At 35.9% G+C, this 27206-nt stretch overlaps 4 protein-coding genes and 1 long non-coding RNA gene across 11 annotated transcripts; 2 read left to right on the plus strand and 3 right to left on the minus strand.

Moving 5' to 3' along the window:
* Positions 1–1129: 1129 nt before the first annotated feature.
* Positions 1130–13008, minus strand: LOC115456361 (proton-coupled amino acid transporter-like protein pathetic). 2 transcript variants are annotated; one of them, XM_037437358.1, is made up of 10 exons: positions 12707–13008; positions 11440–11555; positions 10337–10481; positions 9584–9714; positions 7592–7722; positions 5852–5968; positions 5352–5549; positions 3218–3323; positions 2590–2806; positions 1130–1551 (listed from the first exon to the last, which is right to left on the minus strand). In XM_037437358.1, the coding sequence occupies exons 1-10, from the start codon at positions 12731–12733 to the stop codon at positions 1354–1356; spliced, it is 1386 nt and encodes a 461-aa protein (XP_037293255.1). In that variant the 5' UTR covers positions 12734–13008; the 3' UTR covers positions 1130–1353. The 2 variants fall into 2 exon arrangements, with proteins under 2 accessions (XP_037293255.1, XP_030041239.1); XM_030185379.2 differs by lacking the exon at positions 12707–13008 and adding an exon at positions 12014–12668.
* Positions 13009–14259: 1251 nt separating this feature from the next.
* On the plus strand, positions 14260–16717 carry LOC115456363. 5 transcript variants are annotated; one of them, XM_030185386.2, is made up of 5 exons: positions 14260–14347; positions 14719–14794; positions 14891–15151; positions 15617–15679; positions 16103–16702. In XM_030185386.2, exons 1-5 carry the CDS (start codon positions 14288–14290, stop codon positions 16564–16566), a joined length of 924 nt encoding a protein of 307 aa, XP_030041246.1. In that variant the 5' UTR covers positions 14260–14287; the 3' UTR covers positions 16567–16702. The 5 variants fall into 5 exon arrangements, with proteins under 5 accessions (XP_030041246.1, XP_030041244.1, XP_030041245.1 ...); XM_030185385.2 differs by having other exon boundaries at positions 14261–14353; positions 16103–16707; XM_030185384.2 differs by having other exon boundaries at positions 14719–15151; positions 16103–16703.
* LOC119188818 lies at positions 15895–17448 on the minus strand. Its single transcript, XR_005112122.1, has 2 exons — positions 17043–17448; positions 15895–16237 (listed from the first exon to the last, which is right to left on the minus strand). It is a non-coding gene; the product is annotated as an uncharacterized LOC119188818 (long non-coding RNA).
* A 162-nt stretch (positions 17449–17610) lies between these two features.
* Positions 17611–22125, plus strand: LOC115456364 (zinc finger matrin-type protein 5). 2 transcript variants are annotated; one of them, XM_030185388.2, is made up of 4 exons: positions 17611–17865; positions 18232–18366; positions 19139–19429; positions 21538–22125. In XM_030185388.2, the coding sequence occupies exons 1-3, from the start codon at positions 17739–17741 to the stop codon at positions 19402–19404; spliced, it is 528 nt and encodes a 175-aa protein (XP_030041248.1). In that variant the 5' UTR covers positions 17611–17738; the 3' UTR covers positions 19405–19429; positions 21538–22125. The 2 variants fall into 2 exon arrangements, with proteins under 2 accessions (XP_030041248.1, XP_030041247.1); XM_030185387.2 differs by lacking the exons at positions 17611–17865; positions 18232–18366; positions 19139–19429 and adding an exon at positions 20137–21453.
* A 772-nt stretch (positions 22126–22897) lies between these two features.
* On the minus strand, positions 22898–25991 carry LOC115456371. Its single transcript, XM_030185396.2, has 7 exons — positions 25901–25991; positions 25521–25730; positions 24523–24660; positions 24335–24385; positions 23657–23767; positions 23436–23513; positions 22898–23027 (listed from the first exon to the last, which is right to left on the minus strand). Exons 1-7 carry the CDS (start codon positions 25952–25954, stop codon positions 22911–22913), a joined length of 759 nt encoding a protein of 252 aa, XP_030041256.2. The 5' UTR covers positions 25955–25991; the 3' UTR covers positions 22898–22910.
* Positions 25992–27206: the final 1215 nt, after the last annotated feature.

Below are 27206 nucleotides of genomic sequence, written 5' to 3' on the forward strand. Positions count from 1 at the left end.
TAAGTAAATACTGTCCAAACTCCAAAGTTAACTTTAAATACACATTTGTTTCCACCTTATAATAGCTTCAAATAGATATTATTGCTGCCACCGTTTATTTATCGGTGATTTTGCCAATGTCAAGTATGTAGCGGATAAGAAGAGACGAAAAAATTCGGTAATAAAAAACTCCATTTAAAAAAATGGCTTAACAAATCAAAAGAAAATTATAGTTCCTACGTACACCGACACAACATGTTATTTTTTCAAAAGACAGCTATTTGTAGTTTCGCGTAGTGTACGCAAAGGTCCAATTGGGATAATTTTGAGTCTTAAGATTGTACGTGCTAATGGTATATCTATACAGAATACTTTATTTAACGCTCTTTTTACAGTAATAATCATTATATTACCAAAAATAATAACAGAATACAATTTTAGACATTTTAGCCCGATGTCAATCGGCTAGGATAGCGGCGCGTAACAACTTATTGAATATAATATAGGGTCGTAAAATAAATACAACACTGTTTCGCTCTCAAGCGCGATATCTCATGACATGCTGTCAAACTAACGTCGACATCTTAAGGTCGTTATTTAATAAACCCATGTTAACATCGACTCAAATGACATTCTTCCTGTTGGTCGTGTTCTTCATTATTAAAGGTCGTGTCCCTGAAAGTCCTTACTGGCTGTTTATATAAGATCTTTCCATTTTGTTCGATTTTCGCCTTCTTTTAAGGCAATCGCAATAGACAGTCCAGTGAGGGCAGTCACTTGATCTATCTAACAGATAGGTGTTCGGCCGCGAGGTCTTTTTCCTTCTTGCCCACCACAAATAACTTGTCAAGGTTATCTGTCTGACGGGCAATATGTCCAAAATAACCAAGAATCCTTTGGCAACAGAATGACATATTAAGTCAAAATATACGACAAATTTGAAAGCTTGTTTTTGTTTACAGCACTGACCTAGCTGAGATCAAGCTCTTAAATGGCAGCTTAAGCTTGGTTCACAAAATAGTTAATATTAAACGCCTACTTGAGATCGTACACAAAGTTGATACTGATTTATCAACATGGCCCTGAGTATAAATTAAAATTAGGCATGACGCAAACGCTTCAATTATACAGCATGTCAATAAAACGAACGTGAAATATACCAAACAAATTTATTAAAACTCCAACAATTATAATTATTAAAATAGGTCCACTTTTAACAAAAGTCTGTACAATATAGTAAATTTTAGTCAATCACATAAAATATTTATTATACGCAAAGTATACATCAAACGAGGTATCCACTAACAATTCTAACACAATATTCATAATAAACATTATTAAAATCATGTTCAAAATAAATAACATTTCAAAATGTTAATAAAAGACCGTCAGCAACTCCATTATATTGACTAAGGACCCGCAGAAGAGTATAAATATACCTACCAAAATGAATACGATGGACCGCCAGAGCTTCCAGTAGTATTGCCCAAAACCAGGTCTTTCCCAAATGACCAGCAAATTGATCACATTTGGCCAAATGAAAGCCATGTTTGACAAACAGAAGGTGCCAAGCTGAAAGAATGGAATAAAGCTTTATGAATTAATAATAATAATTAATAAATAAACCTGTAAATAAAACAACACTGCAGCAATTACTTATGGAATTGTTAAAAAACAAACTATGTAAGGTGTATGTTTTGTTGGCTGTTCAAATAAATAAATAAATAAATGAAAGAAATAAGGAAGGTAAATAATACAAAAGTAACGGTTAACTTATCGTATTAGGTTAAAAAAGACACACGCACACTCAAGGGGTAGGCATAGACGCAATTGGTGATAATGTAATAGGGGACGAGCCTATCGCCATATCCGGCACAAATTTTAGACTTCGGTCTGATACTGAGTAGAAAAACCCAAAATCGCTTTGCCCGACCCAGGTATCGAACCCGAGACCTCAGCACTGCAGTTGTACCGTAATACAACTTCAGCTAAATTAACTTAAATTACGAAGCGTACTTTCGCTCCCACACCCGGCACTGCAATTCCAGTAAGCGAGAGTTGACAGTGACCCCGGGGCTGTCTCGTGTGTGATGAAAGCCACCGCGGCTTTTGATTATTATGCCGGTGTAGAATATACAATGGTTAGGGACTCGGTCCAATGCTCGGAAAGCCACCACGGGTTTTTGGTTGGTATGCTGGTGTAGAATGTACAGGGGTTAGCGACTCGGTCCAATGCTCGCTCGGATGCTATACTCCTGAGTGTCGACATTGGGCCGTATGACCGGGGAAACTAACAAAACCGTTCCACTCATCCGCCAAGTAATGGTACCGATAATGCGTTTTTGCCCGCCAATAAAATGGATTGACTAACACTTTATGACACCGTGCGGTGATGCTCGGCAAAATTCAGAGCATAATTAGTCTTAGCGCGTAACAAAATCAATCAATTAAAATAAACTATTTTTACTAATTTTAACGCCGTCTTCGATATTATAATTTTCGAAGACTGCCGCCTTCATCGTCACATGGGCATGAAGTCGTCAGCAAAGTCAAAGTTACAACATACCTACATTTTGCAATAAAAACAAAAGAAAATAACATGAAACTTACGAATCCCATCAAAGCGTTGATATTAGGAAAAATGATTGCAACAATTCCAATAATTATCACGAATATCGCCCTATACAACAGCTCCCACAAGACAATCCTCTCTGGAGAGTGACGTTTCTTCAAATAGTGGAAGACCAGGTTGAACGGGGGCCAGAAGTTCAAAGCATGAGTTATATAAATCATTATAATGACAGCATACTTGAAGATCAACGCGACTCTGTAAAAACACGTTGGTAATTAAACATGGGTAAATGAAAATCAATTATTGCAAATATAACATTTCTTATGTTTACGCGAATTTTAGACATTAAAATTAAACTATTTTGCGGATTTTAGCGCGGTTTTAATATTTTAGTTTTCTCCCGACTTTTCGAAGACTTTGCAGCCTCCATGGTTACGGGGGGGACCATGGCAAAAATAGTTTAAGTTTAAAATATAACATTACTAGGTTTTGCTCACGGCTTCGCCCGCGTAAAGATTTATAGGATAGAGATATATATATATATATATATATATATATATATATATATATATATATATATATATATATATATATATATATATAGCCTATAACCTTCCTAGGGTTTTAAACTATCTTCATACCAACCGTGTGATTCATAATACTTACACAGTCATAGGGAAGTTCACGGTGATAGGTGCTTCGGATTTCTCCAAGAATCCCGCGTAGCCGAAGAATGATACCAAAAACGTGCAGATAACTATAAGTGACATGCCTGTAAAGATAATAATATAAGTAATGGAAATCAAACAAAAATACAATCGTCACTCAAAGTAGTGTTTCATATCGATAGTCTGCTATCGATACATAATCGATTATCTATCGATAGTTAAGGTAAAAGCAATGGTATCGATATTTTTGTCACGATGCAATCGACAGTACAATGGATATCCTGAATTTAGATGTTTTGTATTTGTATATATTTAGTTGGTGCCAAATAAATATTTTATTTATTTATTAACGCGGCCCTAAGGATTCTAAAAACAAATTCTATTGATACCTCAAATGATTTACTTTCGTAGCGCTGTCACCAGCCTAGTTTACCACAAAGCTAATCAATAAATATATCCGATTCGACAATATTTGGAGATGTTTCGCAAAATTGTTTATCCAAATCCGCTTACGCGGTGGCAACTTGCCTACAGAAATCAGCCATTTTTTATTGATGTTGAATGTTTCATAATGTTTGGATAGAAAGATCACATTTTTTAGATTTATTTCACAGATTTTTTATTTATTTAATTATTTATAAACCCACACTCCAACTTCTCTGTAGAAATAATTTCACTCTATGGTTGTCTGGAAGAGATCGCTCTTAGCGATAAGACCGCCTATTGTTGCACTTGTTATAGTTATTTTGTTTATAGGTTTTATTTTTTCTTTTACTTATGTTGGTGTTCAATAAAGAATTATCTATCTATCTATCTATTGTATGCAATGCAATGGCGAAGGGTTTATATAACCCAATTCCTATCTTACCTTTTGTAACTTATATAGAATGTAATTATCATTTTAATTTGCAGACTGCACTTATGTATATTAGCACCTATATGTTATGTCGGGTTCCCCTTCAGAATATTTCGCCATTCGCCACTGAATTGCAATCATCATCATCAGCCCTGTATTATATACTATCCCACTGCTGGGCACGGGCCTCCTCTACTACTGAGAGGGATAAGGTCTTAGTCCACCACGCTGGCCTAGTGCGGATTGACTTATACTTCATTAGACTTATCTTTATTAGACTTCACACACCCTCAAAATTCCTGTGGAGGACTTCTCAGGTATGCAGGTTTCCTCACAATGTTTTCCTTCACCGTTAAAGCAAGCGATAATTCACAAAGAATACACACATAATGTTTTTTATAAAACTCATAGGTGTGTGCCCTTGGGATTTGAACCTACGGACATTCGTCTCGGTAGTCAGTTCCACACCCAACTAGGCTATCGCCACTTTTTTGATTTGCAATATTATTTTAAAATAAAAACGCGTAAATACGTGACGTAATCTTCGATAGGTACGCTAAAATTGAATTGAAGTTTATTGTCTAAGGAGATTCCTAAACATTTTTTTCTCATAAACCAATCTCAATTCTTTTTTGAATTCGGTGGACCCCCTGCAGCAAAATTTCTACCATGTTCTTCAAAATATGCAAGTTTTTAAATGTAACAGTCACTGACCTACTTAAAATATTATCTGCCTACATTGATAGGTGAAGTATAGGCAACATTTTAGTTCATTACTATCAAAACCATGCAGCCCTCATGGTCACAGGGCGACTGAGGTGTTGGTCCTCCGAAACGACAACGTTACAATAGTTATCTACATTTTACAATAATTATTATACACTAGTTGACCCGACGTTGTCCCGTCTTAACTATTCATTTGCAGCGCACATTCTGTCAATCGCTGACAGTTATTTCAAACAATTGACAGTTACATAAAGATAATATTTTCGTTAAGTTTTCTTAAATTTTCTAATTTTCCGCGTAATTTTTTGAATTGTTTTCTTTCATAAGAATACTGAACCTGATAATAACAAACACAACAACAAAATAATTAATGAAATCGGTCCAGCCGTTCACGCGTGATGGCGTGACCAAGGGAAATAGGGATTTATTTATATATATATAGATTTCTTATTTTTTTTTAATATTATAATTATAAAATCTGGCTATTTATTATTTTATAAATGCAAATTAATTACCTACCAGAAAAAATAAACCAAACCGTAATACTTGCCAATGGTCAACGCTAGAGGGAATTTCTTCGGCTCCCTCATATTATTCTCGATAGGTATAACGACTCCTGCGCAGGACATGCTGAAGACAGTCATGCCGACGAATTCCAAGTAGTGGTAAAGCGAAGTGTGCCCCACCAAGTTCTCAAAATTTGGATTGTATTCGAAAGCGTAGTAAATCGCCATTATGATGCAAAACACTGAAAGTATTGATAGTTTTTGGGTTTTATAATTACTAGTTTTTGCGGGGTGAGCTACGTTAAATTTCTTTACCAGTTTAATCTCACTATGCACTTTTCAGAATCAAAAGCATTTGATGTGCTAATATTGACAAGAGATGATTACCCCTCGACAGTTGACACAATTATGCCGGCCTGTTGGAACGCGACAAACACAGGCTAACCTCGGAACGCGACATAGTGGGCCACTATGGCTGGTAACTCATATATATGATATAAAATATATCCAACCTCCAGCAAATAGACCAACAACAGATACTTACCAATTGTCATGTTAGCAGCAAGAGAAAATGGCGCCAACCACTTCAGATGCAGTATTAAACATATACATATAATTGGTACTATCATGCATGCCATGTACACCCTCAAACTAGGATAACCTGAAAATGTTTTTTTTTATTATCACTTATTATTAAAACCGCAATTACGTTGGTCTTGAGTCATTAGAACGTGCTGTTTTAAAGTACCTGATATGTTTTTTTTAAATCTCCCACCTATACTGTCTAATTGTTGGTGAACTACGATTGGAAAACAAAGGAAAGAATATGACTGATTTTTGTACGGGCGCTGGTTCTTTATTTCGAACAAATTCCACCCAACCTCAAACTTATTGGATAATAAAATGGCAGGAATGTGGGACTTGGAATCATTGAAAAATAATGAAGAATTGTAATGGCAGAAAAACTCAACTTTATAGATTTGTGAAAAGAGACGGAGTAGGTAATTACGTAGATTTATGATTTTTTCACATAAGTAACTGTAAGTTATTGTCATTTGCTAATTTACTTTTTTTGTGATTACGTTCCTATGTAGCATTTATATTTCAAAAGCGTTGATATTAAGTGTAATTTTTAAGTTAATTCAATTTAAAAAATCTGCAAAACGGAAGTCTTTATAATTAAATGATTAATTTCAATAATCTCGTCTTGGTCTTTTGCCATATCGGGCATGAATTCCAGAATCCAAGCTGACACTGAGTAGAAACACCCAATATCACTGCCTGACCCGGAGATCAAACCCGAGACTTAAGCACTACAGTCGCAATACAACAACGCCAAGGCAGTCTAGTCAAAATATACACTAATATTGTTTCGATCCAACAGCTCAATACTGGAGGAACTGAAAATAAAAGAGCGACTGTCCGCCATCGTTATCCTTAGATGTCTCCAGTTCTTCGGTCATGTGGCGTTGAGAAACCCTGACAACCTGGAACGATCTATCTTATTAGGAAAGGTCGAGGGAAGTAGACCACGTGGCCGTAGTTGTGCTCGTTGGGCTGATCAAATAAGCAAGATGCTAGCCATGACTATACCGGAGGCACTGCATCTGGCGGAGGACCGTCATACCTGGCGATCAGCCGGCCAAGTGACAGGGGTCACGATCCTCAGCATTGAGGGAACGATTAGAGAGAGACACGAATATTATACCCAGACCCTAGCTTCGCACCCGAAATTCCTTAGCTCAAAGGCAATAAATAATGCACAAACATACATAATACAAATCCATCGCACGCACGAATGCATTATTCAACGTACCCCGACAGGCTTACATTGAAAACGTAATGGATTTGTATGAGTGTTGGCATTGGAATATCATCTTTATGAAAGTTTTTACTGGGTTCATTCACGGTTATGCTTACAATAGCCTTGTTTGCCTGGGTGGGGAAGTTGCATTGCCTTCGCGCTACGACACCACTTTGAAGTCCCGAATTTGAAAACCGGACGATAGTGAGTATTTCGGGTCAGTATCAGCCCTGGAATTTGTATCTGATATGGCGATAGGGCTGTCCATCATGGGAACACATGGGAAAAGTGAATGCAGTTTGCCTACGCTTTTAGAGATAAAGGCGTGATGTGATTGTTTAGTTTGTCGATTTTGCATTTCTGTTCCCCTGTTGGCCACGGGTCTTCTCTACTTTTAAGAGAATTTAGCTTTATTCCGGCAATTGGCTTATTGTCGATTGCTAGTTTTCAACTTTCTGCTGTAAATGGAGATAAAGTTACCTGGATGCAATGGTTCCATCGATGTTTCGATAGTATTCTCTACCAGCTGTTTTAGAGACTTTCCTATTATAAGATGGTAGCATGCGCATGCGCCGAACAAGTCTATGCATATTATGACGTCGATCATGTGCCTGGGAACAAGGATGGTGGAGATATAAAATTTGTTTCCGGCTTTTTAGTGAATGAACTCTTCCTAGTCGAATTTCGGCCACGGTGGCCAACCTTAACGGAAATCAGCCAGGTACGCACAAGATATTATAGCGTACAAGTATGTGCACAATACACAAGTGCACTCTCTGTTCCTTCACTGTCATAGTCTGGAGAGATGGCAATCTGACATGACTGGAGAAAAATCAGGCGCAAGACCAACGGCTTTACGTGCTTTCCGAGGCACCGGGGTATCACATTCCCAACTTCCTGATTCCCAGCTACGAAGACGAATTTTTTTAAAATGGAATAGTCCAGTCATCCATTAATTACATTATGATTTATTTTTAAACTAAATAGAGATGAAGATTTTATAAATAAATATAATTCAAATAATCATTGATAACAACATGCAAGAACGCGATGATTTGTTGATCTAATTCCTCTTGAAAAATATGTCAATCGTGACGAAACGGTTCAATAAACAGAGTGCAAACAATGCACACGGGCGAGGGCAGCTAATTATATCCCCCACTTTAATAACTTGTCTATCGACTTAATTGAGAAAACTATACCATCTAATTACAAAGGTAAGTTGAAAATTTAATTTTTTATCAATCAATAATTATCTATTGCTATACAGCGTGGTAATTGCCAGCATCTTTGATTAGTTTTAGAAGAAACGTTTAATCAAAAATATTTCAAAATGTAAAAAAAAATATTTACTATCTTATTATTATAGAAAATATAAACATTGTTCTAATAAATTTACGTATATTTGATGTTAAAAGTGTATATAGATTTATATTGTCTTAAATAATTGCTAATAACAGTCTCTGTATACGTATGTCGTATGTCGCTGTATATTACACTAAATATCTATAACTATGTATGGATACTGTTGTAAACTCTGAGCTATAGTACAAACCTAAGTAGTTTGATAGATGCTATTATTGTGAAATTTGTATTTCTGTGTAATAAATAATGATAATAAGACAAATGTAGCCAAATTTTCCAAATGCAAACAGTCTTCAGGGAACCTGTAGACGATTGATAGAATTATGCCGGTGTACGTAGGTATGTACGTCTTTAGGTTTGACTTAAAGAAATCATTGAATCAAGAATGAGAATAGTACTTCACTATACAACATACAACTCAGTTTTGTTTCAAATAAAAGAAGAGCAGATCACGAAATTATTACTGGCAAGCCACCCTCCCCATCACTAGTATCATCATCATCATTTCAGCCGGGAATCGTCCTCTGCTGGACATAGGCCTCCCCCATTGAGCGCCACAGGGTCCCGTTCTGGGTCGCTCTCATCCATCGGACTCCGGCAAACCTCACTAGGTCATTGGGGTAGTATACTCTAACACACTCATTGCAATTCCTCAAAGCCAAGATCGGCAGTGGCACGGATTTTATGACACCGAGCGCAGAAGATCAGCGAATTCTAAGGACTAATCTGTCTTGAACGGAAGTTCTAATGGTAATGAGACTTTCCCGCCCTCACACCCACCACTACAACTCCTGTAAGCCAGGATCAGCAGTGGCATTGTGTGACACCGAGCGGTGAAGCTCGTCGAGTTTCAAGGAACACTAATTTGTCATTATCCCGTAACGAAATTAATCAAATAAAAAGATAGGGAGGAGTTGGAAATATTAACTGTCCACTTCCCTCCATAGTAATGCGGGTGACAAAATAATACAAGGAGGCATTTTAACCTCAAGGATAGGGACGTTTACAACTAGATAAGCTAGTTATAAAGCATCACAGATAAAATTAAGAGAAAGGGAACCCTTTCTTTCTAATGGTAATAGGGGCTATTCCAATGCAACAAATCACCTGAACACTTTGGCGAACCTTGCAAGCCTTCGGTTAGGACAACAGGCCAAGGCAGCTTCCCCAACGTCCGCGTACGACATGGATGGTATTCTTGTCCTCTTATACAGAGTCTGGGCTGATTGTACCAGCAACTATAAACAATATATAATTAGCAAAATAATAGATGACCGGTAGGCGTTGCTTCACTGCAACGTCAGAATGGCATGGTTGACATGGTCAGTCGTGCGAAAAAAAAAGATAACGAAAAAGGGCGCGAAACTGAGCCGGCCAGCGTGCGGACCACTGCGTCGGCCACACACTTTTGCTTACATTTTGCTTTGGATTGGACGGACGTTCACAATCGCTTCATTTCGCTACCTGTATTTTTATGTTCTCGCTCTTTTGCTTATTTGTTAGCTAATTTGATTAAAATTGTTGCCCTTTCTGTAAATGAGTTAAGTTTTCGTTATAAGTACTAAATACTATTTTATTTGATTTTTCAACCAATAAATATAAAAACACTGTACTACCCCTATGGCGTAGTTATATAGCGTGCAGAGTACGACCACTGCTATGGAGAACCGGGTTCCAATTCCAGGGCAAAGTGATATTGGGTTCTTCTGTTCATTATCTGGAGTCAGGAATTTGATCCCTACGGCGATAGGCTCGACCCCTATCATGGTGAGTAATAAACACAGCTAAAAATGAGTTAGTTGCGCATTTGCCTACCTCATTGAGGATAAAAGGCGTCAGTGTGTGCGTGATATTACTTACATGTAAACAGTAGCCCATATAAAATCCAAATAGGACGTTCAGTGGCACCGCGACCTTGACGCCGGCTTTCATGTAGGCAACATGACCGCTCAGTATACCGCCTCCGAGCGCACCCTTCACTATATGCGCAACTGATCCTGTCACCCTGCAAAACAAAGAACAGGCCGGCATAATTACGCCGACTGACGAGTAATAAGCCACAGTCTATCTGGACGCCACTTGAAGGGTGGTAAGTCTCTCATATATGAGAGTCCGCCTGGGTAGGAACCTACCACCGCAATGTCTATTTCTGCCGCCAAGCAAGAGAGTGAAGTGACTGTTCTGTTCCAGTTTAAAGGACACTGAGTCAGTGTAACTACTGGACATAATAAGACTTAACATCTCATGTCTCAATTCTCAGGATGGCGCACGCAATGGAATAACAAACGATACTTTGTAATTCAAGGTGTTGGATGGTGTTTCTATTGTTTATGAGCGGTCGTATCGCTCACCATCAGGCAAACGGCAAGCTTATCTCGTCATTCAAAGCAATAAAAAAAAACTCGCCTTCCCCTCAAGTGGAGTAACTTAGCCATGGTCGAATAAAAAATGGCATTATACGTAATCAAATTACTGGGAATTATGAACCTTAACATCTCATGTGTCAGGGGGATACGAAGTCGATATTGCCATGCAGAGTTTTCTTGTTTAAAGTTCTATTTACTATACATATTCTAATAAAAACTCCCCATTTTTGTCTTTCTATGTTATTTTCTCAAAATCTACTGAACGGATTTTTATGATATTTGGCACGGAGATAGTTTAAGATACTGGGAATTATCAGTTTCTAAATTTCGTATGTGTAATATTAAATGTTACAGCATCGGTGGCGTCGTTATTGCGTCCGCAGTACGACACTGTTCCGATGTCCCTGGTTCTAACTTCGGATCGAGCAAAGTGATATTGGGTTTGCTGCGCAGTGTCAGTCGGTAATCTGAGATTTGTGCTCGATATGGCGATATCATGGGACGGAATGTACCGGCAAAAATTAGTGGTCTAGTTACATCTGCCTACATGTTCACGGATAAAGGCGTATACAGACTGGGTATATCAAACAGACTTACGAAGTAAACTTAACGCCATGCCTAAACTGGACATAGTTAAAAGCCTCTTCCTCTTCTTCTGATTGCGCAATTACTGTGAAGTTCCCCGGACCGCCCGTTGAGGGTTTGGGAGTCGCCTGTACAGGACATATACATTATACTGATGGTGGATGTCTTATATGCGAAGATCTGCCTGAGAAGGTACTACCAAAATGCCCATTTCTCCCGCCAAGCATGCGCATGCGGTCTTGTATGCTGGTTTTATGGACATTATAGCCAGCGTAATGACCACTAATATCTTATATCTCCGCGTAACCAGCGCAGGCGCATGCCATTCAATACTTTGTAACTTGTAGTTCCCGATGGTGTTGCTATTTTTTATGAGCAGTCATATTGGTTACCACCAGCCGAGCATGCTACTCATCTTGTCATTCAAATCCATAAAAAATGACAGACTGAGCCCTTTCTTCTATTTAATTAAAGAGATACTTGCCGAACTAATAATTACAAAATGTTAGATGTCTAATTGAATCCGAAACTACGCAAGATAAAGCAGAAAATAAGTAGATTAATTTAAAAATACTTGATTACTTACCATAATAAATTACATTAAAATCATCACAATAAAACACGACACAATATCACAAATTAATAAAAATGATCCTCAGAAATACGCATTCATATGTCAATTCAAAACTTCTGTCACATTTTTTTAAACTTCTAAAGAAAGGATTTCTTTTTTAGATAAAAATGTCATTGCTCTCTGGTTCAAACTTGGAGTTTCGTTTATCAAGCGTGGAGAAGCTGCCAAAAGATTATCACATACAAAAGACCCGTTGGGATGAGTTTTAAGAAAATCAGGATCCAAATATGAATAGTATTATCAAACCTTCAAAAACATTTTATGTAAATAGCAATTATAGTATAATATAGTAGTTTGAATGCCACAACATCTCGGGTTGATACGATAATGATAAAATCCTAAGCTAGCTCAAAGAGCTGTTTACAAAACTTACTAATTTACCAAAAAAAATAATGTTATATCACTATCAGTTCCTCTTGTTCCTACTCCATCTGCAGTCTTACTTATAAACTTGTTTTAGCATTAATAGGTGCTTGAGAATCGCTTAAATAGCTGTCAAAAACATCACCGGTTTCCTAGTTTAAACCTTATTAAGAGGCAAGATGTCGGGTTTTGACTTATACCTGATAAATTTTTGTTTTAACTGAGCATGGCTTTGCGATATTTTTATAAGTAAGATTGCTAATGTCGAGTCGTGTGACTTACCTTCTCAAGCCTTGAAGTTTCAAACATTACAGAAACGAATTTACCTACTAAATCTATAATTACACAACAAAATTTAACATCAAACGTATTGTATAATATAGACTTAATTTGTAGATTTTCTAATAAAAATAATGTAAGTATAAACTTATATACCCACTTCTGAATCAGTGTTTCCCTTCGTCATCACAGAGGTACCTTTTAATGATATATTCGTGATGTTTCTTACAATGTGTATCTTGAGATATGACAAAGTACTAGAATAGTTTAAAAGAAGTATTCATATGCAATTAGTATGTAATAATCTAAAGTGCAGGCGTGTACTTAGAAAATAATAGGGGCATTTTTGATATAACCGGTGGTTGGTCTCTCATATGTGAGAGTCCGCCTAGATAGGTACCACCGTAATGTATTTCTGCCGCCAAACAGTTGTGTGTAGTCACTCTTGTGTTCCGGTATGAAGGACATTGTAGCCAGTGTAACTACTGGACATAATATGACTTGACATCTCATTCCAGATGGCGAGCGCTGCGGAATACCAAACAATATTTTGTAATTCAAGGTGTTGGATGGTGTATCTGCTGTTTATGAGCGGTCGTATCGCTTATCATCAGGCGAGCGGTAAGCTCGTCTCTTCATTCAAAGCAATAAGAAAAACGACGTAAAATTATTAATGGTTAGATTTTAGGGTTTCTCTGAGTACCTGTACCACAGCAATTTCTAGTCTTACCGCCATGTACTGACAGCGCTGTCATGGTGGCATAGTTGTATGTGGTACGATTTCCGTTCTAAGGTCTCGGGTTCGAATCCCAGGTCGAGCAAAGTTATATTGGGTTTTTCTTTTCAATATCAACTTGGGGACTTGAATTTGTGCCAGATATGGTAGACTCGCCCCTTATGAGACAGAATACACCGAGAGAATCGGTGTCCTAGTTACACCTCTACCTATCCTTTCACGGAAAAGTCGTGATGTGTGTTCGTAAGTAGAATTATGCTAACAATATGGTGCCGGTTTAAAAAAGTTTATATACCTACATACTAGATTTATGAAAGTTTTATCTTCAGTTCGAGGGAAACTAGCCATTATAATCCTATGTTTATGTGGTTAAGAGGGACTTTTCCTATAAAGCGTACTCTTGTAAGCCAGTATCAGCAGAGACATGCATTTAAGATACCAAAAGACGGTCGCCGAGTCTCTGGAAACACTAGTCTACGTTTCTTTACTACTTACTTAAGGAGTTGAAAATACTAATTTTGTTATCGTTTACGGGCAGCCAAGACATTTGTATCAGACAAGTGACAAGTTTCGTCTCATTCTCGTATAAAGAAAATACAAACGTTCCTATGTTTCCAGCTATAAGCATAACAAATCCGATTTCGACCCTGAAATTAAGACTCCATTACTCCACATTCTACGCCGTCAATGAAGTTAAATAGCGTGAGAATTAATCAGCAGTAAAAATAAATGAGAAAGTAAACATATTAAACGTTCACGGATTAAATGTGTAATCGATTGTTATTAACACAATAAAGGTAAATCGTACATTAGTCGACGTAGTTATTTGGATGTGTTAACATACAACAATGTTCAGTATTAAAACCATTGTTATTATAATTGCCGTAAATATTGTCAAAGCGGAACGTGTGAGCGTAATTGGAAATTTGTGTTGCACTTTGTTGTAATATACTACTAATGTGGCTTTGTGGCTATTAAAAAAAATTAAAACATTTAGTTATTGGTGTTGATATTTTATTGATTTAATAATTTAAAGTCCATTATTTTAGATAATATTATTTAAATCACAACGTAACATCAGTAATTACACCGCTAATTATATTCGCTACCCAATAGAAAGAATTGTATTGAAAATTATAATTCGTATTAAATCATATATAATGAGAAAAACTAGACCACTAGAAAAAACATTTTTGAACGTGGATTCATTTGCTAAAATACTCCTTCAAAGCCACAAAAAACTCAAGTATTAAAATTAATAAGCATTCTATGGTTTCAGGAAAATAAACACACTGATTCGGAAGAAAAAATAGAACCACACATTTTACCCGCTGCTAATATTCGCCAACTAAACGGTAAACGATCGGCCGATACCAGTTTAGGTCCATCAGATGATTATGGATCAATAGAATATGATGAAATGGATAATGAACATTCAAAACGCTTTGCAGACAATCAAGACGAGCAAATTAACGAAGACAGAAATTCTTATTTAGAAGAAAAAAATACTGACGACGAAGAAAGATCTGCAAATGCAAATGGAGATAATAGGAATGATAAAGATGAAAACATTGATTCAACTAAAAGTGATATGATGACACATCACGTTATATTAGATACTAAAGGCAGATCGGCTACTGAAGATGCGATGCAAGAGGATTTTAAGTCACCTGTACGTGATGTTAGGCGTTTCGAAGACCCAAGACTTGGTAGTAAGGAATAAAATTAGAATTATTATAATACTGTTTATAGTCTTAGGAATTTAAAACCAGTATATAATTTCTGATAGTGGCATAATATTGAAATCATAAGATTATTATTGAACGGTGAACGGTGAAGGAAAACATCGTGAGGAAACCTGCACATCTGAGAAATTCTCTACAGGAATTTCGAAGGTGTGTGAAGTCTACCAATCCGCACTAGGCCAGCGTGGTGGACTAAGGCCTAATCCCTCTCAGTAGTAGAGGAGGCCCGTGCTCAGCAGTGGGCAAGTATATAATACAGGGCTGATATTATTATTATTATATTATTAAGATTATTATTTGCGTAGAGAAGACTACAACCCATAAGCGTTTACTCTCGCGTAAGAAGACAGCAGAGGTAATCTGTTGCGACGTGGAAGTCTTCACTCTTGTATAAACTTTATTAAGTATAATAAAATAATTAATTAATTGCAGTTATCCAAAACACAAACCATCAACCGTGTAGCGCTGGGAATAAAGTTTGCAGATCAATAACGGGTGGGTTTACTCACATAAGTATAACCGCAGTAGGGAGATAAAAACCTACTTTAAGAAACCTTTTTTAAGTTAACAATGTCAGTACAATAAATTATTTCAATATTTTATCACAACGTAGCGAGATTTTTTCATTTCCTGGTCAATCTATCCTTTAAACTTTGTAGCTTTGTTGAAGTAGATTTCAAAATAATTTTAGATGAAAATAAAATATTATGACTAGATATAAAACTAATATAATATTTTATGCACTCATTATTACATTTCCATGTATTAAATCAATTACGGGCATAAATTGCCTCTCATAATCTCATCAGATTTTAATCCTTCACAATAATTTCCGTTATCCATTGATGAATTTGGGACCTTCACTTTTATCTTCGATATTCAATGCTACAATATCAGATGACAATACATTATTTCCAGATCCTTCAAGGAGCGGATTCCTGAACTCTTACTTCCCCACAATGTCAAGACCTGGATTGCTCCAACCGCTATATACCGTTCAGCATCCTCTGCTTCAAACAAATCCAGAATTGCCTACGCCCTTCCTTAATTCACCTATAATTGAAAAGGAAAATTTACCATTCGTGAACATCAATTCGTATCCTTACCAGACGCCTTTAACGAGAATGGTGGAAACTGACTATCAAGCGGGATCTGGCTTAGATGTATTGAAGAAATTGGTAGAGGCTACAAACTCAGCTTTGACTCCCAATGAACCAGTTGCTTATCTTGAGAATTATCCTATGAACCTTCCTGGAAGATTTCGCCGGTCAGCTGAGATAAAAATTAATCCACTTGTTACCATCGTCCTTCCGAAAGGACAACAGTTAGATAAAATTCCTAGAATGATTAATTGGGGTAAAATATATAACTTTTGTTGCTGATGATGATATTATTGGGTATTCGTCGCGGAACATGGCCATTTATAAAATATGGCTTAGGTAGGTAGGTATATATTGTAACCAAAAGGAAGAAGGTAATAAAAATAATGTTTTGTGAAATTAAATTAATGACATTCAATGTTAAAAGGCGAGATTAAAATTAATTAAGAATTTAGTTTTTTTTTTATTTCAGTGAGGAGACTATCCTGCCTTTGCAATGTTTTTCTCCCAAAAATTTATTCTTTCTTCAAAAGGCTTGCGTAAATGATCCATTTCTATTCTTGTTCCTTCATCCTAAGAACTTTTCTTCTGTGCCGGATTTAAACATTTTTGCAAAAGCACAAAATTCCCTCGATTGCCGTTGTGCCGCCTCCTAAGTAGCTGCCGCCTTAGGCCACGGCTTATACGATGCATTCGGCTAAGTTCTGATGAGGGGTTAGGTATAACGTACAAAACAAAACTAATTTCGTACTTCTTACCAAAGATTTAGACTTCTATTTAGTTCTGTGGACGTTATGAAATTTGAAAATCCGATTTTTGCAGGGTTATTAATTCCTGTAAAGATATTATAACTTAGGTAGGTATTGTTAAGCTTAGATACAAGGAGTAGGTAGGAAAATGATAAAATTATCATAATTTAAAGTAGTTTCAATAAAAATTCCGAACTTAACCGAGTGCACCTTAGAGTCTATTAGCAAAACCGCTACTGTCTTTCTTATCTTCCTTATGTTTCTGCTGTCCCAGTTCCTTGTTCCGGGCCGCTGCAGTAAGTGAGCCTGAGCACCTATACGAGAGTGTTATCAAAACGCAACCCAGTATATCAGTAAGGATCCTGGGACAACTACAGCAAAATCTACAGTGGTTATAATAAAAAATAATTCAATAATTTCATACCTACATGTTTCAAATTAAAGAGACTTGTTTGGAGACTTGTTCCAAGAACATAATATTACAATCATTTAGTAACTTTATATCTAACATTATATCCATCCCTTTTTTCACACCGAAAAATTATTAGCTATCTTTCTCTTATGGTTACAGCTGTCGCCTTCAACTGCTTGTCAATATAAACTGACAGTGCGCAATTCGAAGCACAGAGTACTTTATAATATAGGAAAATTCGAATTCATTTTTACAACTCGAAAAGGATATTTAAAATACAAAATTCATTCAAAATGGGCAAAAAATATTACTGTGATTATTGCGATAAAACCATAATGAATACGTTGTCAACAATAAAAACCCATAACAAGGGTATGGTGCATCAAAAATTATTGCTAGAACATTATCAACAATTCAAAAGTATGTTTACATTTTTTATTATTTTCTACAATGTTGAGACAATTATTATTTGCATCTATGCTACATAAATTAAATGTAATCAGTAGGTCCGAATACTCATATTCCATTTGCAATTAATTAATGGTTACCAAAATTTCATTGCTATAAGGCACATGCTTTTTACAACATAGAATATTTACTACTTAAGATATTGAGTATTGGTATGAATTCTGCTAACCCGCACTAGGCCAATGTGAGACCGAGAGCCATATCCTAAAGTAGTGTAGGCCTATGCTCAGTAGTGGGACATAGCATAACATAAGACATGACTGATATTATATAAGTATAGGAAACCATCCATTTATGTAACATTTATATGTATTCCAGGCCCTGAAGAAATTTTAGCCCAAGAAAGTAAAAAGAAGCCATGCGTTAAACATCCTTTGGGAAAATGTAAATATGGATTAATTTGTCGCTATACACATTACTCTACAGAAGAAATAAATTCCATGAGGGCATATGGTAAGAACTGTTTCATACTACTACCACTTGTGGTAGGTCTAATAATATTTGACAGTTGGCCTGGGTAGGTACCACCGCAATGTCTATTTCTGTCGACAAGCATCCAGTTTGAAGGACACCATAGCCTGTGTAATTACTGGAAATAATAAGATTTAACATCTCAAGTCACAGAATGGCAAGCGCAGTGGAATATCAAACAATACTTTGTAATTCAAGGTGTTGGATGGTGTTTCTACTGTTTATGGGCGGACATATTGCTAACCAATGGCAAGCTTGTCCCCTCAGTCACAGCAATAAAAAAAAATATATATCAAACATCTTATGTCTCTGGTGATGATCACAGTAGAATGCCACGCAATACTCCATAATTAAAAGTTTGCATGGTGTTGCTACTTTTTAAAGGTGGTCCTATTGCTTCCTATCAGGTAAACAGTATGATTGACTTTGAATTTAGTTACTATAGTCTCATACTATCTCCATATGAAAATTCATGGAAATCCGTTTGATAGTTTTTGAATTGAATGTGTTTAGATAAACAGATGCAGCAGAGGACTTTGTTTTATAATATTTAAGGATTTTTGTGTAAAATGTCAATTTCAGTATTAAGAATGTATTAGTTTTTCAACATCATGATAATATTTACACAATTGTCACATTGTAGGCTTGCAATGCCACCCTAATTAAAATATAATATATTATAACCTGCATTTTTGTTATCACGCACCATATGTTACAATAAAACCTTTTTTTATTGACTTATTTACAATTCCAGTGTCATTTAAAAAGGATATTGAATCTAAAAACGCACAGCCAAGTTTTCAAGATATATATCAGCGGTTACAAATTCAGAAATCGATTGAAGACGAACCACAAAAAGACACAACAATTATTGATGACAATGGTGTTACACATGTCCTGCCTTGGACTTATAATGTATTGCTTGATACATTTGTTGATCTACCTCCAAGTATCAAAAGGATGAAGGTAGAAGACTTAAAAGATGTACAGTTCGGTGAATGGGGTTCGGAATCATTGTAAATTGTGCTCTACCAGTTATGTTTTGGTAAGATGTAATTGTTTTTATTTATTTTTATGATTTGCTTGTGGCTTAATATAAAATCCTTTATATAAAGCCAAGGCAAAATGATTAGGGATAAAATAGTTAAAACTAATATGTAGTTGCATGTGGGTTGCCGTTGCTGAAGAGGATCAGATGGTTGCATCCTCTATGAAAGAGTAAGATCTCCAGTTAGGCAGAAGTTGCGCCAACCCGGCCACGACCCATCCGGCGGTTTTTATTCGGAGATGGCATATATACTGCGCGACGCGCAAATTGACAACATTTCATTTTTTCAACATACCAAAATGTTTATATTTTATGAAACTAGATCTAAAGACCCATATTTTTTCTTTTTTCGAAATGCAGATATTTTCATTCATGATTTTCACTTTGAATTTTATTTTATTCTAAAACGACGTAAGCTCCAAATGACGTCACATATACGGCTCAAAACGCAATGACCTTTGCTTTGCAGTAAAAAAAAATGAAGTGACAGTTTTTTTGTTTCTGTCTCTCTCGTTGAAAGTGACAGTTGTGACGTATCTATTGTAACATTGACATTTGACATTGACAAATCACGGTGTCTTAGTTTTTTAAAATAAATAATAAGGTGGACCAAGGAACTATTTCATTCAACCGTATATGTGACGTCATCAAGCATTTTTCGGTTTTTAATTTTTTCTCCGAAATTAAAAAAAATATAAAAAATTCATAATCGAACTCAGAGTAGAAAAATTAAGAAACGGTATTTTTGTTTTAGGCACGTTTACATTTTGAAATGTTGTCAATTCTGCTACCGCAATTCTGAATCGACTGTCGCCATCTAGTGTAATTATTGGATATTATTTCCTAATTATCAATATTCATCTCACAGTTCCAGTGATATTAACGTGATGGCGGTGTATAATAATTGTGCCGGCACAAATATATTAATTTAGGATGCAGCCTTATTTGTGCTTTCAGTTATAAATAAATCCAATATTAAGCATTTATTTCTAACAAAAGAAACATCAAAACTCCTGCATTTATTTTGGTAAGGTAACAGAAATCTCAATTATAAGCCAGACATACTGGCATTTGAGATTATTTCAATGTTTTTTTTAATTTTATTTTACTATATCCCAGAACTTGGATATATTTGTATGCAATCTGTGGGAATTCTCAGATGTGGCTCATAGGAGTATTGAAACTAATTGCTAAAATTTATACTTACCTACATTCTCCGTATAACATTACTCAATTACTAAAACTGTTATGGTGCTATATTAATATAAATAGTAAATAAAAATAAAAAATAATAGAACATAAGAAAGGAAATATTGGATTGGATTATATTGTAACTTTTCACTACCATTTTACATATCAGCATTGATATTGAAAGAAGTGCATACTAACTACTCAACCAAAAGCCAAAGACAGTAATGGATTGTGCTATGCTGTATTATAATCTTCTTGGTAGATGCCTTGTTGTCTTATGGGAAGATCTTTTAGGTATCTGTAGGACTAGGGGTTGGTAATTGATAAATCTGAATTGTGGTGACACCTCGTACCAGGAATGTATCTGAAATAACAGTTTTAAATGATTTATAATGGTCCCGTGTTAGATTGCTCTGTTATTTAAAGCTATAATGGCCAAAGGCACCCATGGTAACTCATTGCAAGTATACCTGCTCTAAAAATAAGAAAATATTTAACAATAACAAATAAGTTTTATTCCACATTTTCTTCAGATATGTATAAGTAATATGTATGCCAATTTGTATGATAATGTTCTACAGAATATGTTCTTTCTATTTTTTATAATTTATGAAAATAGTTTATCCTAAAATGTATACAGAGCAAAAAGATTTCTTATCGCAATATTTAATCTTTTCAGCAATGTTTGTAAACATTATTGCCTTTCTATTTATTTCAATCTTTATCAACTGAACTTTCACAATACCAATAACTTTTTTATTAGCACAACAGTAAAACTAAAATGATTTTAAGATATTTACAGTATGAATGTATTCAAGATTGTTTTTGCTGTAAGTTTATAATATAAGGAATTTAAAAAATAAACAATAATGCATCTTTTAGTAAATTAATTCATGGTCAAATTATATTTTTAGGTATTGCTACAAATAACTTATTTGAAGAGTATGCTTACAAAAGATTTTGTAAATGATGTGAATTCAAGAAATGGCCTAAATAGCAAATACTTCATTATTGTTAAGAAAGATGATGACAATGATTACAACAAAATAGATCAAGTTGATCAAAATCATAATGGTGCATATTATTTGATTTTCGATAAAAATCTAAAGCCAGTACAAAGAAGATTTAGAGATTTAAAAAAAGATAGAGAAGAAAGGAAGCAGGCTGAGCTTCTGAAAACACAACAAGAAAGAAAGGTGAAAGAGATAACAGAGTTCATTAAAGATCATCAAATGACAACGAATTTTTTGTATGATGAAGTGCAAAGGATTAAAAGACAGAGACAGGTGAAAGATGATTTGAGAAGAATGGTGGAATATTTAGAGAAACCGGGGAAGGGTGATATGCGTTTGAAAGTATTAAAATGCTATTACCAAGCGAGAAAGGAAGAACCACTGTCAAGAGATATATGGGGTTTGGAGACGAATAACCTGGTTATTAACGTGCTGAAAGATCCCTATAATTATGGATATATTAATTAATAAAAATTATATTTAAATTCATAGCAATTTTCGATGCTGACCCATTTTGTAGGGCGACCATGGATCAGGTAATATTAGATTTTGGAAAGTTAAGTCTTGGATTAATGCCTCTTATGTTTACGTTTAATTATATGCCCGTTAGACATGGCGTTGTCTGCAGAGTCTTCTCTTTTATATAAAGTGTTGCTTGCGGATCCGCACGCGTGAAGAAAATTATCCACTAACCCCCTTATTCATAGACGTTTTTTTATCTAAGGACGGAGTAAAGCTGTGATAACAAGTCGGTTTCTCAATGCTGACGGCATGGTAGTCTTCGCAGTGCGTAGACATAGAGCTATTGTGGTTGGCTAATATTGAGATACAACAGCACTGAGAAATAGACATGTAATCACAGCTTTACTCCGTCCTTAGATAAAAAACGTCTATGAATAAGGGGGTAAAAGTTCATGAGTTACTATAGCGATCCATAACGCCATCTAATATAAAAATATTCCCCTTAGGTGCAAATTACCGGAACAGAAATAGCCTATTATGTTAATTCAGGATATGGTCTATCCGTGTGCCAAATTTCATCCAAATCCGTTCATAAGTTTTTGCGTGTACTTCTAACAAACATCCAAACGTTATCACTAATATTCACATTCATAAGGAGTAAGATGAGATGTGTGTCGATTTGGTTCGATGTGCTGTTTATAATTGGCGCGTCTATAACAGTCCAATTAATGTAACGCAACTCAACTCGACGAGCCCAGTCGACGTTAGGCATTACAGTAACAGGAGATTGAAACACAGGTTATTGATAAAAATCACTTTTTCTTCTGTTTATTGTTGATTATATAGAGTAGCCTTGGAGACCGTTCCTTTAACTTCGATGCCACGTCGTATAAACTCGATCCAGGCATTATCTTGATATTCATTGTTTCCTTTAAAAAAGTAAGGATTAGAATTATTTAGAAAGGATTCGTTGCATGCCATGATATTAAAACAACTTTCGGCGCGCGTATGAATCTAACATTTTTACTATGAGTTCCACTTTCATCGAAATTGTTGGTGCAGAACATACATTCTATCGACCCGTATTTCCGTAACGTGTTTTGCTTTCCTTTATTGATAGTTGATTTTGGAGATAGTTCAGTGTAAATAAAAAATTTGTTCCTCTAATTTTGACAGTAAATAAAAAAATAGTTCCTCTAATTTTGACAACTTGCAAACAAAGGTAATGACTTTCGTGTCTCAAATTAACCATGATGACATTATAACTTGAAACCGGCTATAAAGACTGCCCTTAGCACCTAGATAATTTCTTTGATACCTAGGTTTTAAAGACTTACTAAGTTGTTCTTTTCCTCAACTGTTCGTAATAGAGTTTCTGGATTAACATCTTCCCTCCATACATCGTTCCAGAATTCCTGAAAACTATACTTATGAGAAATGCTTAATTAAATAGAAAATGTCAGTACTTGAGTAAAATGGAAGCTTACATTATTGGTAATTCTCCCATGAAAATATTTGTAATTATCCATTGAAAATATTCAACTGAATTAAAACATACCCCTGTTCTCAGAATATCTTTCTGCAATTTCTCGTCCACTTGTTTCAAAGGTTTTGATGCTTCTAGTAAAGCTGATTTCTTGGCAACTGCTAGAACTAGTTCTGGTGAGGCCTGTATCATAATAAACTGTGCTTTTAATTGTTAATAACCTTTTTAGCCAGGAACACTGCGGAATTTAACATTATCGGAGAATTATGACGGACTGCCTCGGTGGCGTAGTTAAACTGCGGTACGCCAGCGCTCTGAGGTCCTGGGTTCGACTCCTGGGTCGGGTAAAGTGATATTTGGGATTTTCTGCGCAGTATCAGCCCGAAGTTTGAAATTTGTGGTCAATATGGCGATAGGCTGGCCCCCTGATCACGTCTTGGGATGAAATATACTTGGCGAAAAGTAGTTGCCCTAGTTGCGCCTCTGCATACACCTTCGGGCCTAAATGTGCGACTTGTGTGTACAGAGAATTATGTGGTGGCGAGGACTCACTTTTGTTAAGGTGATAGATATCTATAAGAACGTAGATATACTTCAATCTACGTTCTTATAGGCGTGTTATTTATATAATACCTATAGTATTCAGCTAATTTATAAGTAGTAGTCTGTTATACCATTACCTATTATGTATCTAGTATTTAAAATCACGTCCCTGCACACAGTAAGTAGCTTTTAATAGATATGCCTTACCAGTTTGGGCGTTAATCGATTGTCTTTATTTTTCTTGATTTTGTTTTTGACCTGAAATAATTATAATGTAATGATATGTGAAATTCCGTGTAAGTAAAATTGGAAATTATCGTAGCCAAGTAAACACTCAATGCATTAAAGTTCAGTATGCAAAGCAGATTGAATAAATCTTTATCTAATATACCCACTTCTGTGTATAGATACTGCGGAACGAAACGTCTTGATAAATCCTTGTAGAAAACAGGCTGTCTATAATGTTGATTCGTGCCAAACAGGTCGGCTGGGCTACCCGCCTTCATCTCCGATATGTACCGATCGATTAATTCCTATAACGACAGATATATAATATAATAATATCTGCCCTGTATTATATACTGTCCCACTGTTGGGCACGGGCCTCTACTACTGAGAGGGATTAGGGATAAGTCCACCACGCTGGCCTAGTGCGGATTGGTAGACTTCATACACCTTCAAAATTCCTATAATTTCTCAGGTATGCAGGTTTCCTCACGATGTTTTCCTTCACCGTTAAAGCAAGCGATAATTCACAAAGAATACACACATTTTTTTTTAGAAAAGTCAGAGGTGTGTGGCCATTGGGATTTGAACCTGCGGACATTGGTCACGGCAGTCCGTTCCACAATCAATTAGGCTATCGCCGCTTTTTTTGATAACGTTAACGACAAATATTTATTATTATATCCACCTATCCACCAGTTAGTAGAACACTGGCAGACATACGCCTTCAGAATCGGGGTAGGAACAAAATATCAAGAGCAATTTTTTAAATGTCATTTTCGGCCGCCAAGCAGCAGTGTGTAGTCACTGTTGTGTTCCGATTTGAAGAACATTGTATCCATTGTAACTACTGGACATACTGAGATTTAACCACTCATGTCTCAGGATGGTGAGCGCAGTGGAATACCAAACAATACTCTCTAACTCAAGGTGTTAGGTGGTGTTGCTACTGTTTATGGTTGGTCGTACCGCTTACCATCAGGTGAACGGCCCGCTAGTCTCGTTACACAAAGTAATAAAAAAAAATGCGATTCGGTTCGCTTAGATTGTGCTCTAGTCGATGCCCGCCTTTAGGTACCTATTTAACGAGATTCGCATAAAAGACCTAGTAACTACCTGTTTTTATGAAACCATATTAATGCAAATCTACAGACATAGGACGACTTACATGATCTGTAAGGTCACCATCGTAGCCTTTTAATTGCAAAATGTCGCGCTCGTAAGAACCGGAAGAAAAATCCTCGTAGCTTGACGATTCGTATGTTCGAGAATCAGCAGATTCGTCTGAATATTCCGTACTGTACGCTCTCAATTGCTCTGTATCGCGTTCGGAACTGTACTCTTCACTGTCAGAATATTCGTTTGATGAACTGCAGTGCTGCGTAAATCAAAATTATTGTCGGATTTATCCATAATTCCTACTAAAATATGGTGATACTAATTTCATTGATTTATGCCGAATCTTACAATATTAGAAAAAAATATTAAATCGTTGAACTGGGTAGATCTGTAAATATTTTGGTATATTGATATAATGAAAATATTTACCACATGATAATTTTTATTCAAAGCGAACACTAACGCAAACCACACACAATTCATTCTGCCAAGTTAAAATTATGATTATAAAACGCGTCACCGAACAATCATTTCGTGGGTTACAAAATAAGGTCGATTTAATTAATATTTTTTATGACTGATTTTTATTGTACTTTTTAACTTTTCTGACGTGCCGATTGCAGATTTTAATAAGTCATACCTATTATTTATGACCATACAGTACTCCAATGTAGGGTTAAAGCTATAATTTCCTAGTGGTAGGTCTCTCGTATGTGAGAGTCCCCATGGGTTGGTAGCACCGCAATGTCTATTCCTGCCTCTAAGCAGTAATGTGTAGTCACAGTTGTGTTCCGGCATAAAGGAAATTTTAGCCAGTGTAACTACTGGACATAATAAAACTTAACATTTCATGTCTCAGAATGATGAGCGCAGAGGAATACCAAACAATAGTTTGTATTTCAGGGTGTTGGATGGGGTCTCTACTGATTATGGGCGGTGGTATCGCTTACCATCTCGTCATTCGAAGCAATAAATATAATAATAATAATTATATACTTTACAAGCATGCTGCGCATTTTTATGATATTACTGCTCTTTGGATATTACCATACCTAGGCTGCTATCACCTAAATTGCCGATGCCGGATAAACACGGCAAAAATTCCGGAATACTCGTTTGATAGGAATAGGAAGCTAAAGATAGGTTTTTCTCCGGACACCTCTGAGAAAATATTTTTTGGAACGCTCGGGGGCACTGGTGGGAACGTTCGATCGCCGACTATTTTGCCGTGCCTTCTTGAATGCGAGTTATTATGAATAAATTTTAACTAGGATTTATCCCAATTCATCGCTTATCTATAAAAACATTTGGATTACCGCTGACAGCAAAAATGACCGGGTTATACTTTTTAAAACCCCTGCCGGACGTACTTCAGATTAGGACAAATCCAAGGAATTCCGGACGGATGGCGGCCCTAACTATCCCCCACGACTACAAGCCGCTTGCTTGATGTTGACCATCTCGGAATCAAGACTGGCGCAAAAGTGTTAGTAAAGCATATTTAAGTGCTGTCTGATTTGAAAGTCGAATCCAGATCAGTTTCTCCATGCAGCTCCAAGGCGGTGATTACTTTGAGTAGTACAAGTAAGAAATGTTCTCTTTATATATGTAAGTAATTCTTGAATGTCTTTTATAATAAACTAGGTACGTATTTATTTTTATATAATGTACTTATGTGTTGGATTCAAAAATATTAAATAAAATATGAAATTATTTGTATTCATAATAATATTTT

This window comes from Manduca sexta, chromosome 2 (assembly GCF_014839805.1).
Source record: "Manduca sexta isolate Smith_Timp_Sample1 chromosome 2, JHU_Msex_v1.0, whole genome shotgun sequence".
NCBI lineage: Eukaryota > Metazoa > Arthropoda > Insecta > Lepidoptera > Sphingidae > Manduca > Manduca sexta.